Source organism: Macrobrachium rosenbergii, chromosome 41, assembly GCF_040412425.1.
Source record: "Macrobrachium rosenbergii isolate ZJJX-2024 chromosome 41, ASM4041242v1, whole genome shotgun sequence".
Lineage (NCBI taxonomy): Eukaryota > Metazoa > Arthropoda > Malacostraca > Decapoda > Palaemonidae > Macrobrachium > Macrobrachium rosenbergii.
In genome coordinates, this window is record NC_089781.1 from 8,223,737 (window position 1) to 8,238,413 (window position 14,677).

The following is a 14,677-nucleotide window of genomic DNA, read 5'->3' on the forward strand; positions in this document are numbered from 1 at the left end:
TGTATGTATAAAATTTTTATTCAGAAACTCAGGTCTCCATATAGTTTTAAATAATCTTTTTCTTCGTTATTTTACAATGATTAGTGAATTTCTTTTTTTTCCACTCTTTCTTTAATGTACAAGTAATTCTTTAGTAAATGTCTGAGTTATTACTGAAAAATTAAACATTTTTTTAAAAAGATCTTTCAAGGTAAAAAAATGAGTTCTTCAAGAATAAAGTAATTTCTACACTTTCAGAAATATTAAAAATATAGAAAATAATTTTTAAATACACAAAACATTAGTTTTCAGCACCATACAACACTACATTATATTACAGTACTACAAATGCATGCAATGTAAACACAGATTGGCCCACTTATGAGTATAAAGTTTTGTTTTAGTGGTCTCTCTCTTTACGCTATTTTATAATAATAAACATAAGTCCGCATAGTATTTCGCATGTAGCATCCCTAAGAAAGCTAAAAATTTGCATTAGAAACTGGTTAACTTTACTGTAATCAATCTCATTTACAAGTGGTCAAAATTTGTTGCACCTTTCATAATACAGTACAAATAACAGAATGGACAAAAAATATTAAAAAAAGAAATTTCAAAGACAGGTCACTGTCACCTCTAAGGCATATATACAGTGTTAGCCAAAGGGATAAATTTCAACTTACATAAAAACTTAGCTTTTATTTAACTGCTACTTAATAACTGCATAAATAACCCAACTTCCACAGGCACTGCTATTTAACACTTGCATAAATAACCTTGTCAGTTAAGACTTTAATCACTGTAATTTTGTTTACAAATGCTTACTACTGTAAAAAAAGAAAACCATCCACAGGAAGTAAAAGTAAGCTACATATAACAATATTTTTCTACACAAGTCTAACACTGTAAAGGGAAAATCTTATGTAAAAATATTAATGATGGTGATGATTTAAATGCATATTATTATTAGGCAATCTCAATTTACACTAAACTGCAAAAAAGTCATTATGATATAATTTTGTTTTGTTTACAAACAATTTGCATTCTCTTAACCAATATCAATGTGAAATGAAGCATCTCTATTTTTTACTGTCATGACTGTGTTCACCTAGCCTTTCATGTATGTTTCTGGCTGTGATGCCCTATTAAAATAGGAGGCATTTTGCTAGACTACCTGGCTATGATTGAATTGCTCTGCTGACTTTCTGAGGCATGGTCTGGTTTATGGTATGTTCTGTTCATGGAGATAATGCTGGCTCTAGTTAGTAAATCTTTCCCTTAAAAAAACAGTTGACTGGAGACACCATGACATACCATTAAAAAAACAGGGTGCCTCTAACATGATCATATCAGAGAAAGTTCAGCACAGAAATTCTATCACAACCAGGCAAACACGCAAGTAATCATCATAAGTACCTTGGGAAAGCAATAAAGATAAGAAGGTGTAATTGCCTTGTATATTTACATGTGCTTTTATCTGCTGCAAGGAGAGAGAGCAGATCATTTAAAACTACTGCAATAAACTCATTTGGTACCAGCAGTGTTATTCTAAAACCCTACTTTTTCACTTTTAACTCAGGGTTACCACCCTCTACTTGTCCTAAAGATATAGCTGTTTTGGGAGGCATTGCTCACAGAGCTTCTTGATTGTTTGGCATCTCTAGTCTCAACCTTGTAATACAATTCAAGATTCACAAATCAACAGAAACTGTGTAAAAGTCATGAGGATCAGTGATGTTATTCATGCCCAATAGGTTATCTCAAGAGAAGTATTAAGATGCCTAACACTAGGTGGTGAGCATGTAGCCAATGTTTTAAAATTTGGACAGTGCCATAGCTTGTATATAATGACTTTCCAGCCTTGGGTTTGAAAATTTGCAAGCTTGATAGTAAAGTCAAGCACACTTTATTTTGCTTATTTATTCATTTAGCTTTTATTTAACTTCTACAACTTCACAATAAGTGTAAAGTTTCTAAGTTATTGCTAGCATTATTCGTTCCTTGACTTTGACTGACGTTGGGTCACTAACAACTTTGATGATTTCACTTCAAAATCAGCAATAAAATAGTACCATGATGGAAAGGTTGTGTCCCTGCCATGCCCCTCTCACTAAAAATATTTAAGTAAACATTCAAATGAAATTAATTAACAAAATTGATTACTGTATGGGGAAAACCTAACAAAATGTAAAGGATGACACTGATGTTATAAATTGTACAGCTAATATTCACCTTTATTTTTTTTACCTAATACATGTACATATTTATTCCACTCTTCTCCTTTCTTTCACTTCTTTGACTAATCCTTTTTCAGCATAAAGGCATTCTATTCTGCAGAATCATAATTCTAAATTCATAGCCTTTTGATCTGTTTCCTAAAAATGGTTGCTGAATATGTATATAAAATAACACTAATCAATATCATATTTTCCTGAATCAATCTGCCTCATTTTGAGACAAGTTTGTCTTCACTTACAAAGAGAAGTCCATTACACCAACCTTTTATCACTGGGCCAAGCTTGTTCTAGCGAGCCAGGCACATCTCGGTATCTCCTTAAAAAATCTAACATTTTGTTCTTTCAAACTAAATGGTCATGAGGCTGGCTTCCATGTCAAATAGAATCCTGTGTTGGGAAACACTAAAATGGCAAAACAAAAGTCTGTGTTCCATATGCAAACCCTTTTATTTTACATGCTGAATAACATATGTGGATGAATAGCACAAACTGCTATAGCAGAAACTGGCAAGGAGGCAGGCACTGGTTATTATTATTACTATAAATTAGTATAATAATATTGTACCATTTAGTCACAGCTTAATACCTGAGGCAGGCAAAATCATGGTACAATTAACTAGGGCCCAAAACAAAATAAAATTAATTAGCCCTTGCCATCCATATGTGGTATGGTGCCATACTTCTTATCAGGTAAGCATGACTCCAGGCTATGACTTCTCTCACTGTTTAGGAGGTGCATAGGACCATTCACTGTGCAAGGATACTCACTAAAGCTACATAATGCATGGGTCAGATCTTGTAATCTATACAGCTCTAATGATGGTCTACTAACACTTTACAAAATAGGGAGGCATTTTGGTCCCTTTGCATTACATACTAAATATTTAAGAGCAAAATGATATAAAAGTAGACTGGCAGCACACCAAGAGATGGTACTACACTTGTAATCTAAAACAATTTACCTGCCCCACACTTTGTATATAAAAGCAGCAAAATACCAGGGTTCGTAACCACAAAAACATAAAAGTCAGCAGTATGTAAACTGATAATTTGTACCCTAAATAGAGAGGTTATTTAAATTACTTCTCAATTAATGAAGGATCATCTTTAAAAATTACAAATCATATGTGATCTGTACTATGTACATATTACTAAAATATCTAAGTTATACTCTCAGTAATAAAAAGTATCTCTTCTAGATATTTAGGCTAAGAAAAATTAAATTTAAATACAAAGTATGAATTTGAAAAAGCTTATAAAAACAAATCAAACTTAATAATTGAAATACTGTACATCTTTACAAATTTAATATCAGTGAACACCACACAGACATAGTTTACTTGGAATACTAAATTACTCTTAGAAACAAAGCATTCTTCAATGATACAGTATGGGCACTGTTAATCTAAGGCACATAAAACCTATAAAGGTTGTTTGGTTGGTGTTAAAATAGTAAAAGCCTCAATGCAGTTAACAAACCATGAGACTGGAAGGGTTTTAATATGTTCCATATTATACTTAATTTGAGGTTCAACTGAACCTTCTTGATATAATATAACATGAGAGCAACTACCTAAAGTATCATTAGGTTGTGTATGATAAGGTACTGTTCTCATACCTGCTGTAGATTCTGGGTTAGGCTCTCGGCCTAAAACTATTCCGTTTCCTGCTTTGACCAAACACTCAAGTACTTTTTTGTTACGAAATGACTCCTTGAAGTTTCCCCATAAAAATATGTGCATGCCGCTGAACAATCCTGGACGCTGAAAAATATACAATTGTTGAATAAACACTTTCTGAATGCAATAACACCTCACTAATCCAGTACGTATAAGGGCAAACCCTTGACAGATTAGCCAAATCACCAGATTAACTAAGGGTTTTTAGGCTAGGCTTGGCCAAGCTACCAACATTTATAACCTACTTAAAAAAAAAAAAAAAAAAAAAAATTATATCAAAGATAAAAATTCTCTGAAGGTGTAATATAACACGAGCTTCTTTTCTTAAACATTTTTCATGACAAAAAGGATTTTGCTAAACACATATATAAGTTACATAACATCAAAGATATGTTAAGTACTCTACTGTAATACCAACCAAATAAAGTACTCATTACCATAAAGCTATAACAAGAATATAACAAACACATCAACAGTTATAAAACATCAAAAATTTTTAAACATCAGTGTGTGATAAACCAACAATTTATATAAAACTGAACAGCAACAGACAGTTTGGGGGTCTGGCCTCTTGTAATTTAGACCATGTACAATGGCCTAAGTGTATCCCAGAGGTAACAGGAAAGCTTATACAATACAAGAATTCCATATAATTAATAGTTTATCTTAACCTATATTTCTTGTCTTTAATTTCAGATTTATTTACTTATTCAATTCAGGATATTTAACTGCAAAATGAAAATGTCAAAATGGTGGGGATCCACTTCAATGGATGGCATGAAGGGCCCACATATGCTTACTTACACCCTTCACACCTATGTTATGCATGCTATTTCTCCACAACAGAGCATACAAAATATTTAAAAGTTCCAACTCAGACGTCAACAAGAAAACCCTTATTCAAAGAGCCCAAGGAAAAGTTAAATACCCTGTTACCAAGTTTCAATGACTGATTCTAGATCATGCAGAGGCATACAGTACTCCTACATAAAAGGCAATGATTTTTATTTCCATAGGGCCAAACTGTCTTTCAAACATAAATCTAACAACTGTAAGTACATTATAGTAAGTAGCTATCTGTATTGTAGAACTTTCAACATACATGCAAAAGCATACAGTACTTGCATCAGCACAAATGTATAAAATGTATTTTGATATGATATGAAACGAAAATGCTGTATGAGGTAAACTGATACCAAATGATCAACTGGGTGAATAATGTGTGGGTTTAGAATAAAAACACATTTACAGTATGCAACTGATTCATACTGTAAATGTGGGTTTAGAATAAAAACACATTTACAGTATGCAACTGATTCATACTGGTGACACTACTAAAAGTTGATGTTGCTGACTGGTGCACTGTGCACATTCAATTGTCTCAAAGCACTTAAGTATCATGGCTTTGGCTGGTAAAGGATAGTAATTATCGTTATTTTTTATATGACAAACCAGCAAACTTAAAAACTTGAAAAAATTACCAAGTGACTTGTATGGAAATATTGGAAATATCAAATAATTTTATACTGCACATTTACACTTTGTAAAACACCACATGAACATGATGCTTTTCATCTCAGAACATCTGAACTCAACCAAAATAAATCGTGGGTGAGTGTCTGATTATAATAAGTCTTGCTCAGGTAAGATTTTTTGGTAAACCCTTTTAACATACTGCAATTTTAATTTTGTCAGCTAATGATGCTCCCCTAAAGTTAAGGCTGTTTGATTAGAGAAAATACTGGTAATAATGATATAAAACATTCTAGTTACTACTTGACTGTTGACTCATCTACTTATACAAGAATGAATCTTTGTGCTATATTTTTGTTTATTTACTACATGTTCAAATAAGTATAATTTATACACTTCAATCAGAGCTCCTAAACTGTCTAGAAAAGATAACCTTCCTCGGGAGTTAGGATAAGCCTATCAAAAATGTAATCTTACACCTTTAAGATGCTTAGTAAATTTTCAAGACCTATTTCAGGGGAAAAAAATTCTTCAACATCATGAAATATGGTAACTATGAAAAAACAAGTGGTAGCCAATCTCATTCTCCATCTCTTTTCATGGCTGGCTTCAATATTCATCCTCCCTTACTATCTACACAAAGTATTGTACAGTACTTCTTTAATGAACACTGGCCAGTTAAATATTTTAACTCAAGTGGTCTAATTAACCCTTAAACGCCGACTGGACGTATCATACGTTGACTAAAATTGTCTGTTGGGTGCCGAGTGGACGTACCGTACGTCGACTACAAAAAATTTCAACCTTCGGTCAACTTTGACTCGACCGAAATGGTAGAAAAACGCAATTGTAAGCTTACATTCTAGTAATATTCAATCATTTACCTTAATTTTGCAACAAATTGAAAGTCTCTAGCACAATATTTCGATTTATGGTGAATTTTTGAAAAAAACTTTTTCCTTACGTCCGCGCGGTAACTCGGCCGAAAATTTCAGAAATTCTTTGGTCATTTTGTCGTAATGTTTGCACCGGTTTATATTAGTCGTTACATAAAGTTTTATATATGGAAATGTGCGCAATTTCATGCAGAATGCAACAGAAAATAACTCATGGTTGTAGCTTCTATCAGTTTTGAAATATTTCCATATAAATCACGATAAGTGCCAAAATTTCAACCTTCGGTCAACTTTAACTCGACCGAAATGGTCGAAAAACGCAATTGTAAGCTAAAACTCTTACATTCTAGTAATATTCAGTCATGTACCTTCATTTTGCAACAAATCGGAAGTCTCTAGCACAATATTTCGATTTATATTGAATTTTTGAAAAAACTTTTCCCTTACGTCCGTGCGCGGTAACTCTGCCGAACGTCTCAGAAATTCTTTCGTCACCTTGTCGTAATGTTTGCACCGGTTTCTATTAGTCGTTACATAAAGTTTTATATATGGAAATGTGCGCAATTTCATGTAGAATACATCAGAAAATAAATCATGGTTGTAGCTTTTATCAGTTTTGAAATATTTCCATATAAATCAACGTAAGTGCCAAAATTTCAACCTTCAGTCAACTTTAACTTGACCGAAATGGTCGAAAAACGCAATTGTAAGCTAAAACTCTTACATTCTAGTAATATTCAATCATGTACATTCATTTTGCAACAAACTGGAAGTCTCTAGCACAATATTTCAATTTATGGTGAATTTTTGAAAAAAAAAAAAAAAAAAAAAAACTTTATCCTTACGTCCGTGCGCGGTAACTGCCGAACATCTCGGAAATTCTTTCATCACTTTGTCGTAATGTTTGCACCGTTTTATATTAGTTGTTACATAAAGTTTTATATATGAAAATGTGCACAATTTCATGTAGAATACAACAGAAAATAACTCATGGTTGTATCTTTTATCAGTTTTGAAAAATTTTCATATAAATCATGATAAGTGCCAAAATTTCAACCTTTGGTCAACTTTAACTCGACCAAAAATGATCGAAAAATGCAATTGTAAGCTAAAACTCTTCCATTCTAGTAATATTCAATCATGTACCTTTATTTTGCAACAAACTGGAAGTCTCTAGCACAATATTTCGATTTATGGTGAATTTTTGAAAAATCTTTTTCCTTACGTTCGCGCGGTAACTCTGCCGAATATCTCAGAAATTCTTTCGTCACTTTGTCGTAATGTTTGCACCATTTTATATTAGTCGTTACATAAAGTTTTATATATGAAAATGTGTGCAATTTCATGTACAATACAACAAAAAATAACTCATGGTTGTAGCTTTTATCAGTTTTGAAATATTTCCATATAAATCACGATAAATAGAACAAATTCTACTTTCGGTCAACTTTAACTTGACCGAAATGGTCGAAAACTGCAATTGTAAGCTAAAACACTTACAGTCTAGTAATATTCAATCAATTACCTTCATTTTGCAACAAATGGGAAGTCTCTAGCACAATATTTCGATTTATGGTGAATTTTAAAAAAAAAACTTTTTTTACGTCCGCGCGTTATGAATTCATGCATCATTTTGATAATATTTTCTCTGTGTTGCTTTGATCGTTTTACAATTTGTTTTATACCAAAATCATTGCAATTTAGTGTACAATACAAAGAAAAAAAAATAACTTGTTAGCTTTAACCCTTTTGCTCACAGCGCGATTTGTATACAATTATATATGAAATTTTTTTTTTGTGCTGTCATATATTTCAATATTTATATATGATAATGATATTTTTTTCATTTCTGATGGTTGCATACTAAACTTCAGGCAATGAAAAAAAAAGGAGCCAAAAATGAACTCTTAATTTTAAAAACTAAGGGTGCTGTGATTTTTTGAAAAAAAATTTTTTTCCGCTTCGGCGCTGACTCCCGAATGCCGCCGGCATACGACAGACACTTTTGTAAATAGAGGCTTGGCGTTAGAGGGTTAAAGTACCTAATGATAATAATTGTACAATACAGTAAATTATATAACAGATTCACACTTTTAATTTTATATGTAGGTGAGTTAATCACAAATACATGCTAAAAATTTATAAAAATTTATAATAGGTGTCTTACCATCTTGGCTGCATTCATTCTTGCACGTTTAGGAGCATCACTATTCAAACCCTCAATACTTCCTCGAACTTCATAAGACTCTGGATTCAAAGCCATTCCTTGAGCAAGACATTCATCCATCCCTGAAATGATCACTACTGAGTTTAAAATGTGTATGTAACTTAATCTGATGGCTACATAAGTGAAAAAGTCTTATCATTATTAATAACTGATAAGATGTGAAGAAGAGCACAAGTGTGCCCAGTTTTAAAGAGTAACAATGATGTTTTGAGTCTAAATAAATTACAAAATCTAATACACTACAGTAATCCCTCTAAAATTTGCACTAATAATTTTGACTGGTCGCTGGTTTAAAAACAGCTAGACACTAGCTAGCTGTAGTTACTTATACAATTAACCATCACAATACACAACCAATAGTATACTGTATTTAAATATTCACAGAAAACACTGGAACATTCTGCAAAATAGAAATATGGTTTCAAATATGCAATACAGGCAGTCCCCGGTTATCGGCGAGCTTGGTTATCAGTGATCTGGTTTTTCGGTGCTTGTCTAGTGACGAAAATTGGCAATTTTCGTCACTGATTTCCACTTATCAGCGCTGATACATACCTAACAGAGGCGCCGATAAGTGCCGAAAATCAGCGAAAATTTTTCGGTTATCGGCGATTTTCGTTTATCTTCATGCCATTGGAACAGAACCCCTGCCGATAACTGGGGACTTCCTGTAGATGACTATTTACAAGTGAAAATCTCAAAATCAGTGAACCTATAACCACTGTCACCTGTGAAAATCACTGGTTACAGAGACAAAATTATCACCATTAACTGAGAAAAATATACCCAATCACAAAACTAGTCAAAACACTGAATAGATCTCAAAAGAGCCAAATAGGTAAAACTTGGAATGACATTTCTGATAAAAAATGGAGCTCACACCTAAAAGTCTTGGGGAGTCTGACTACCTGTAACCAACTTGATATGCAAATGACTACTGAAGTAGGTAACTGATCGGTACCTGAGGCTCCTAGTGGTACAGTAAATGCATTGTGGACTTAAAGACTTTCTTCTGTCTGACTAAGACTGCAGTGCCCGGTGCATTCAAATAAATGATGGGTTTGAGATGACAAATGAAGGAACTATATTTGAAGGGAACACAGCTTATTATTAATAAAGAAGTGGGGAATTTACCTGTCTGGAAACCAAGGTCCCTGGTACATATGCACCAGTGCTGCCATCAAGCTAGCAGATGATATTCTTCTTTTGTTCAGAAATAGTGTCCACGAATTCATTAAGATTACGAATTGCACCACAGTAAATACGGTTGAGCAAATAAATATACTGGGCTTCAAGAAATATTAGAACTAACTATAAAAGATTAAGAGGTCTGAAGGAGTTCTGTATATAAAGGTTACACATTTGTGCAAAATACAGGCAAGCCTTATAAAAGTTATGAATAGTGCAAAATACAGGCAAACCTTATAACAGTTATCAATAATGTCTTAGTGATCTGCTGAAATTACCTGGTCATAATGTATTATCTACACACCATCTCTAATGTTAATGGATAAATCTATAGCTTCAGGAGTGAGGCTTGTATATTTTATTATTTAAGGGATGCATCTCATATGGCAACAGTATGATCATGTTAGATTAGTCATCTTTCTAATATAGACTACTGTACTGTATAACATAAAATGCATGCAGAAGAGGATTCATTTAACTATTTGCCATATATAAAATCTGTGCACTATAAATACAAAACTTAATGAAAAAAATATAAGCAAAGCTATTCTTAAATGATGTGACGAAGAAGGTAACATGATAGAACACATAAATGAAGCTGAACTTCAAACAGGCAGTATCACATTACTGTAAAACATTTTCTGGCATCTTTTTACATTATTCTCTTAGACTACAGAAAGAGGCTAATCTTGTCACACAAAATGAAGGATTAAAGATGTTTATTATGTTCTCTCAGTTCACTGCAATATAAATCTGTCCAACACAATTTAAATAAGATTAGTCTAAGTAATACAAATATATCCAACAAAATTTAACCTGTGCTAAGAGAATTATTCAAAGAATCATCTTTGCAGTGACACTTTGGCACCAACTGCGTCGCTTTCTTACTTTCACTTTTCATAAATTTTTATAATGCTGTTATACTTCTTTAATTAACTTGACCAAAATTTCACCTTTCACTAAAAACATATCATTCAGATGAGCCACAGGAGAGGGGAATCTGGAAATGTGGCTTAGTGGTCTCAGAGTAATTCATAACAAATAACTACTGTACATTGGGAAACATCAGTTTCTGAATTAGGCTAAGACTTAAACTGACTACTGGGAGAAAGACAATACAAGATGACAAACAATGCTTGTGTGAAAATACACGAAGATTTCTGAGTATTCAGTCTAAAAAAAAAATAAAAAATAAACAGAATGGCAGATCATAAACATAGAAAAAAATTAAAAAGCAAAACTTACAATTCTGTGAGACTATCCACTTGCCAGAAGCAATCCCCATGAAGTACTCAGGTGTTTTATGAAAAACAACTCTATCAGATGTGCAATTTACGATGATGTGTGACACCACTGAACTAAAAATACAAAAAGCCATAATTTTTCAAGTCAATTTAAAGGCCATTTATAGTTCCAACTATAATGCTAATTTCAATTTATACAAGCAGTCCTCGCTTATCAGCAGTGTCGGTTAACAGCGTTCCGGTTTTACGGCACTTGGCTAATGATGTTGTTAACCAGATTTTTGGCAACGGTAAGCCATTTTTGGCGTCAGTGAGTTTTATTGGCATCAATAAGCGGTTTATTGGCATCGGTAAGCGGTTCATCAGCGCTGATGCTGCTGTGGTTAATGGCACCAATAATTGGTTTATTGGTGCTTACATCATAAACACCCTTTATTACCTTAATTATCAGCAATTTTCGGTTAGTGTGCTCAGCCAGGAATGGAACCACCACCGTTAACCTGGAACTGCTTGTATATATATATATATATATATATATATATATATATATATATATATATATATATATATATATATATATATATATATATATATATATATATATATATATACAGGCAGTGTCCTCGGTTATCGTGATGGGTTCCATTCCTGACAGCATGACAATAACCGAAAATTTGCCAATAACCAAAAATCAGCGATAATAGCACTGATTTCTGGTTATCGGCGCCGATAACCGATGATCAGCGCCGCTGATAAGCAGCGATCAGCACCAATAACCGGCTATCAGCAATGATAACCGAGAATCTGTGTAAAAAATCTGGTTATCGTCACTGCTAGACAAGCACCATAAAACCGGATTGCTGATAACCAATGCTGCCAATAACCGAGGACTGCCTCTGTGTGTGTGTGTGTGTGTGTGTGTGTGTGTGTGTGTGTGTGTGTGTGTGTATATATATATATATATACAGGCAGTCCCCAGTTATTATATATATGTCCAGTTCCCGACAGGCAGCAGTTATTGGCGGGGTCCAAAAATCAGCCGATAATAGCACTGATCCCGGTTATCAGCGCCAATAACTGGGGATCAGGGCTGCCAATAACCGGGGATCAGTGCCAATAACCGGAGATCGGTGTCGAAAATCTGGTTATAGTCATCACTAGACAAGAGCAGTAAAACCAGATCGTCGATAACCAAGGCTGCCGATAACCGGGGACTGCCTGTGTGTATATATATATATATATATATATATATATATATATATATATATATATATATATATATATACCTAAATGATGCAAATTACTTTAAAAATTTATTATTTTCTCTTATCGAAATACAAACGATTGCCTTTTCTGTAGGAAACTTACTCCTTAGGAGGGAAATACTCTCTCAATTGACTGAAAACTGAAACATACCCAAAAATGTCACTTTACTAGTTGTGAATGTGAGCACAGGATAGATGACTCATGTAACCTCCTATTTTGTCTGGCTTGTTTGTGGAGTCTCCTTCAAGTAGGAAAATCCTTGGAAGACCAAGCGTGACCCCCATAGGGATTATGTACACAAGTTGGAGGGATGCTGTTTCTAAGACTGGTTACTCACCTGAGTTGCCACCAGCATATGCACCTGGCCTGGCATGGACAAAGCCTAAACTGCTGATTCCCAGATGAAAGAAGCAGGAAGAATGGAATTGGAATTAGAATATTACATTTAAGCCAAGGGCCAATCGCAGACCTATGAGGTCATTCAGCGCTGAAAGGGAAAGCTGAGAGTAAAGAGGTTTTAAAAGTGTAACAGGAGGAAAATCTTGCAGTTTCACTATGAAACCATTGTCATGAGAGGGTGGAAAGTAAGATGGATAAAAGCTTATATGAATGGAGGTACAGTAAAAAAAAAAAGGAATGAAATGGGATGCAACTATGGGCTGGTGGGATGCTGGAAAGAACCTTAAGTAATGCCTACAGTGCATCAAATGAAGTGCATTGATGGCACTAACCCCTATGGGGAGGAAGAATGGAGAAAAGCCAGTCAATCTACCATATAACCCCAGCCTTAAGGTCTCCGTGTACCTTAGGAAGATAGTTTCCTGCCCAAAATGATCTTGGTGATTACACCTGTTGAGCAGCCACCACAGGTCCCAAGGGAGAGTGAGTCTGAGAATATCTGGGTGACATCCCTCTGGTCAGATGAGGTAAAGGTGGTCTGACGCTTCAGGCACCTACTCTCTTTACCCATTACCAAAATGCTAAGAACAGTTCCATGCCTGCTGACTTTGCGAGTTTTTGCCCAAACTATCCAACTGTCTACTGTGTTTGCCAGTACTCTGGCAAGATGAGTCCTATTTGGGTAGCATCCACAGCTCAAAAAGGTCACTGAAGCCTCTCATCCAAGTATATGTTATTATTATTTGGGTTACTGTATATTGGTCTTTCAATTCGGAGGCTACCATTCATTTTAGGACAATCAATTAAGACTATACATAACAATTCAAGCCTTAACCCAAGCTAATAACAGTGTACCACATAATAATCTTAGGCCTATTCTTAGCTGGAACTGATACTTGAGGTTGAAGATGGACGAATCTTCATCTTGAGGTTAAGGTTGAGGAATGGAAAGTCTGACTCCCACAGTTTCTCTAATATTTCTTGGTTTTTAACAGTAACTGGATACATTGTGAAAGGAACTTACTAGTTGTATTCTTTCCAAAACTGTTCCCTTCTAGAACTGGTTCTTATATCAGTCCCTATAACTGGTTCTTATACTGGTTCCCTTTTACAAGGGAGAAACATGGCATTTCAAATGGAAAACAAGGGGAGTTACATTCCTTTCCTCTCTTGAGTCGTACACGTCTCAAACAGTGTGATTTGATTTAAGCAACATGCACTTAGTTACATTTATACACTTACATACGGACACTCATTCATAGACAACCTAAACTTCGAGTATTAACTTAACATCTTGATAAGATGAAAACCAATTAATTTTTCCAGTCCATCAATTATCAAGGGTATTACCATTAATTTGAATAAAGGTTTCCATCATTACACAGGCAGCCTGCAAGGTATTGGGATGAGGAAAAAGAAAGTTCTTGTCAGAAACTGACAAGTTCCAGGTTTCTGCCACAAACCCAGAAGTTAACAAGAATGATATTCCAACCCTCCAAGTGCCGATGAGAATGCTGATAACATGCCAATATGCTTTGTCAAGGCTACAGCTAACAGGAAGACAATCTTGAGTGTGAAAACTTAGTCTATGGCCTCCTACAAAGGCTCATACAGCACCTTAGTTAGGCTGCAGGGGATGAAAGTCACATCCCACCCTGGAAGGCAAAAGTGCTCAAAGCTCCTTACAGGCATAGACAGCTCAATCTAAACCAACATATCTGTGCCTGTCAATCTGACAGCCTGGGTCACAACAGTTACAGACTCACCCAACAGACTGAGATCTTGTTTCGATGAAGGTAGGCAAGGAAATTCACAATCCACTGAACAGCAGCTTCCACTGGGGAGAGAACCCTCTACGACATCAACCACATAAGATGGCTCACTTTCCTTATTGGGAGAGTGGACATGGAGAATATCTCTGGGACCCTCCCATGAGAGCCAGCAGATTCAGAACAACCTTGTTACCAAGTTTTAACAACCAATTCCCACTAGCATTGAGGATTACAGTACTCCTACATAAAAGGCAATGGTTAGTATTTTCAAAGGAACAAACAATGCATGAAGAGATACTGGGCATTACCTATCATAG

General features: G+C 34.6%; 1 protein-coding gene across 2 annotated transcripts in view; it reads right to left on the reverse strand.

Annotated features, from left to right (window-relative positions):
• The window catches only part of LOC136826614 (BRCA1-associated RING domain protein 1-like), a 47,997-nt gene continuing 33,320 nt past the window's right edge, over positions 1 to 14,677 (reverse strand). The window contains exons 7-9 of one of the 2 annotated variants that reach the window (XM_067083904.1): positions 10,925 to 11,037; positions 8,432 to 8,553; positions 1 to 3,979 (exon numbers count right to left, since the gene is read on the reverse strand). In XM_067083904.1, the coding sequence (XP_066940005.1) occupies positions 3,638 to 3,979; positions 8,432 to 8,553; positions 10,925 to 11,037 (577 nt within the window). In that variant the 3' untranslated portion in view covers positions 1 to 3,637. Of the gene's footprint in view, positions 3,980 to 8,431; positions 8,566 to 10,924; positions 11,038 to 14,677 lie in introns of both variants that reach the window. The other variant, XM_067083903.1, reaches the window with a different exon arrangement.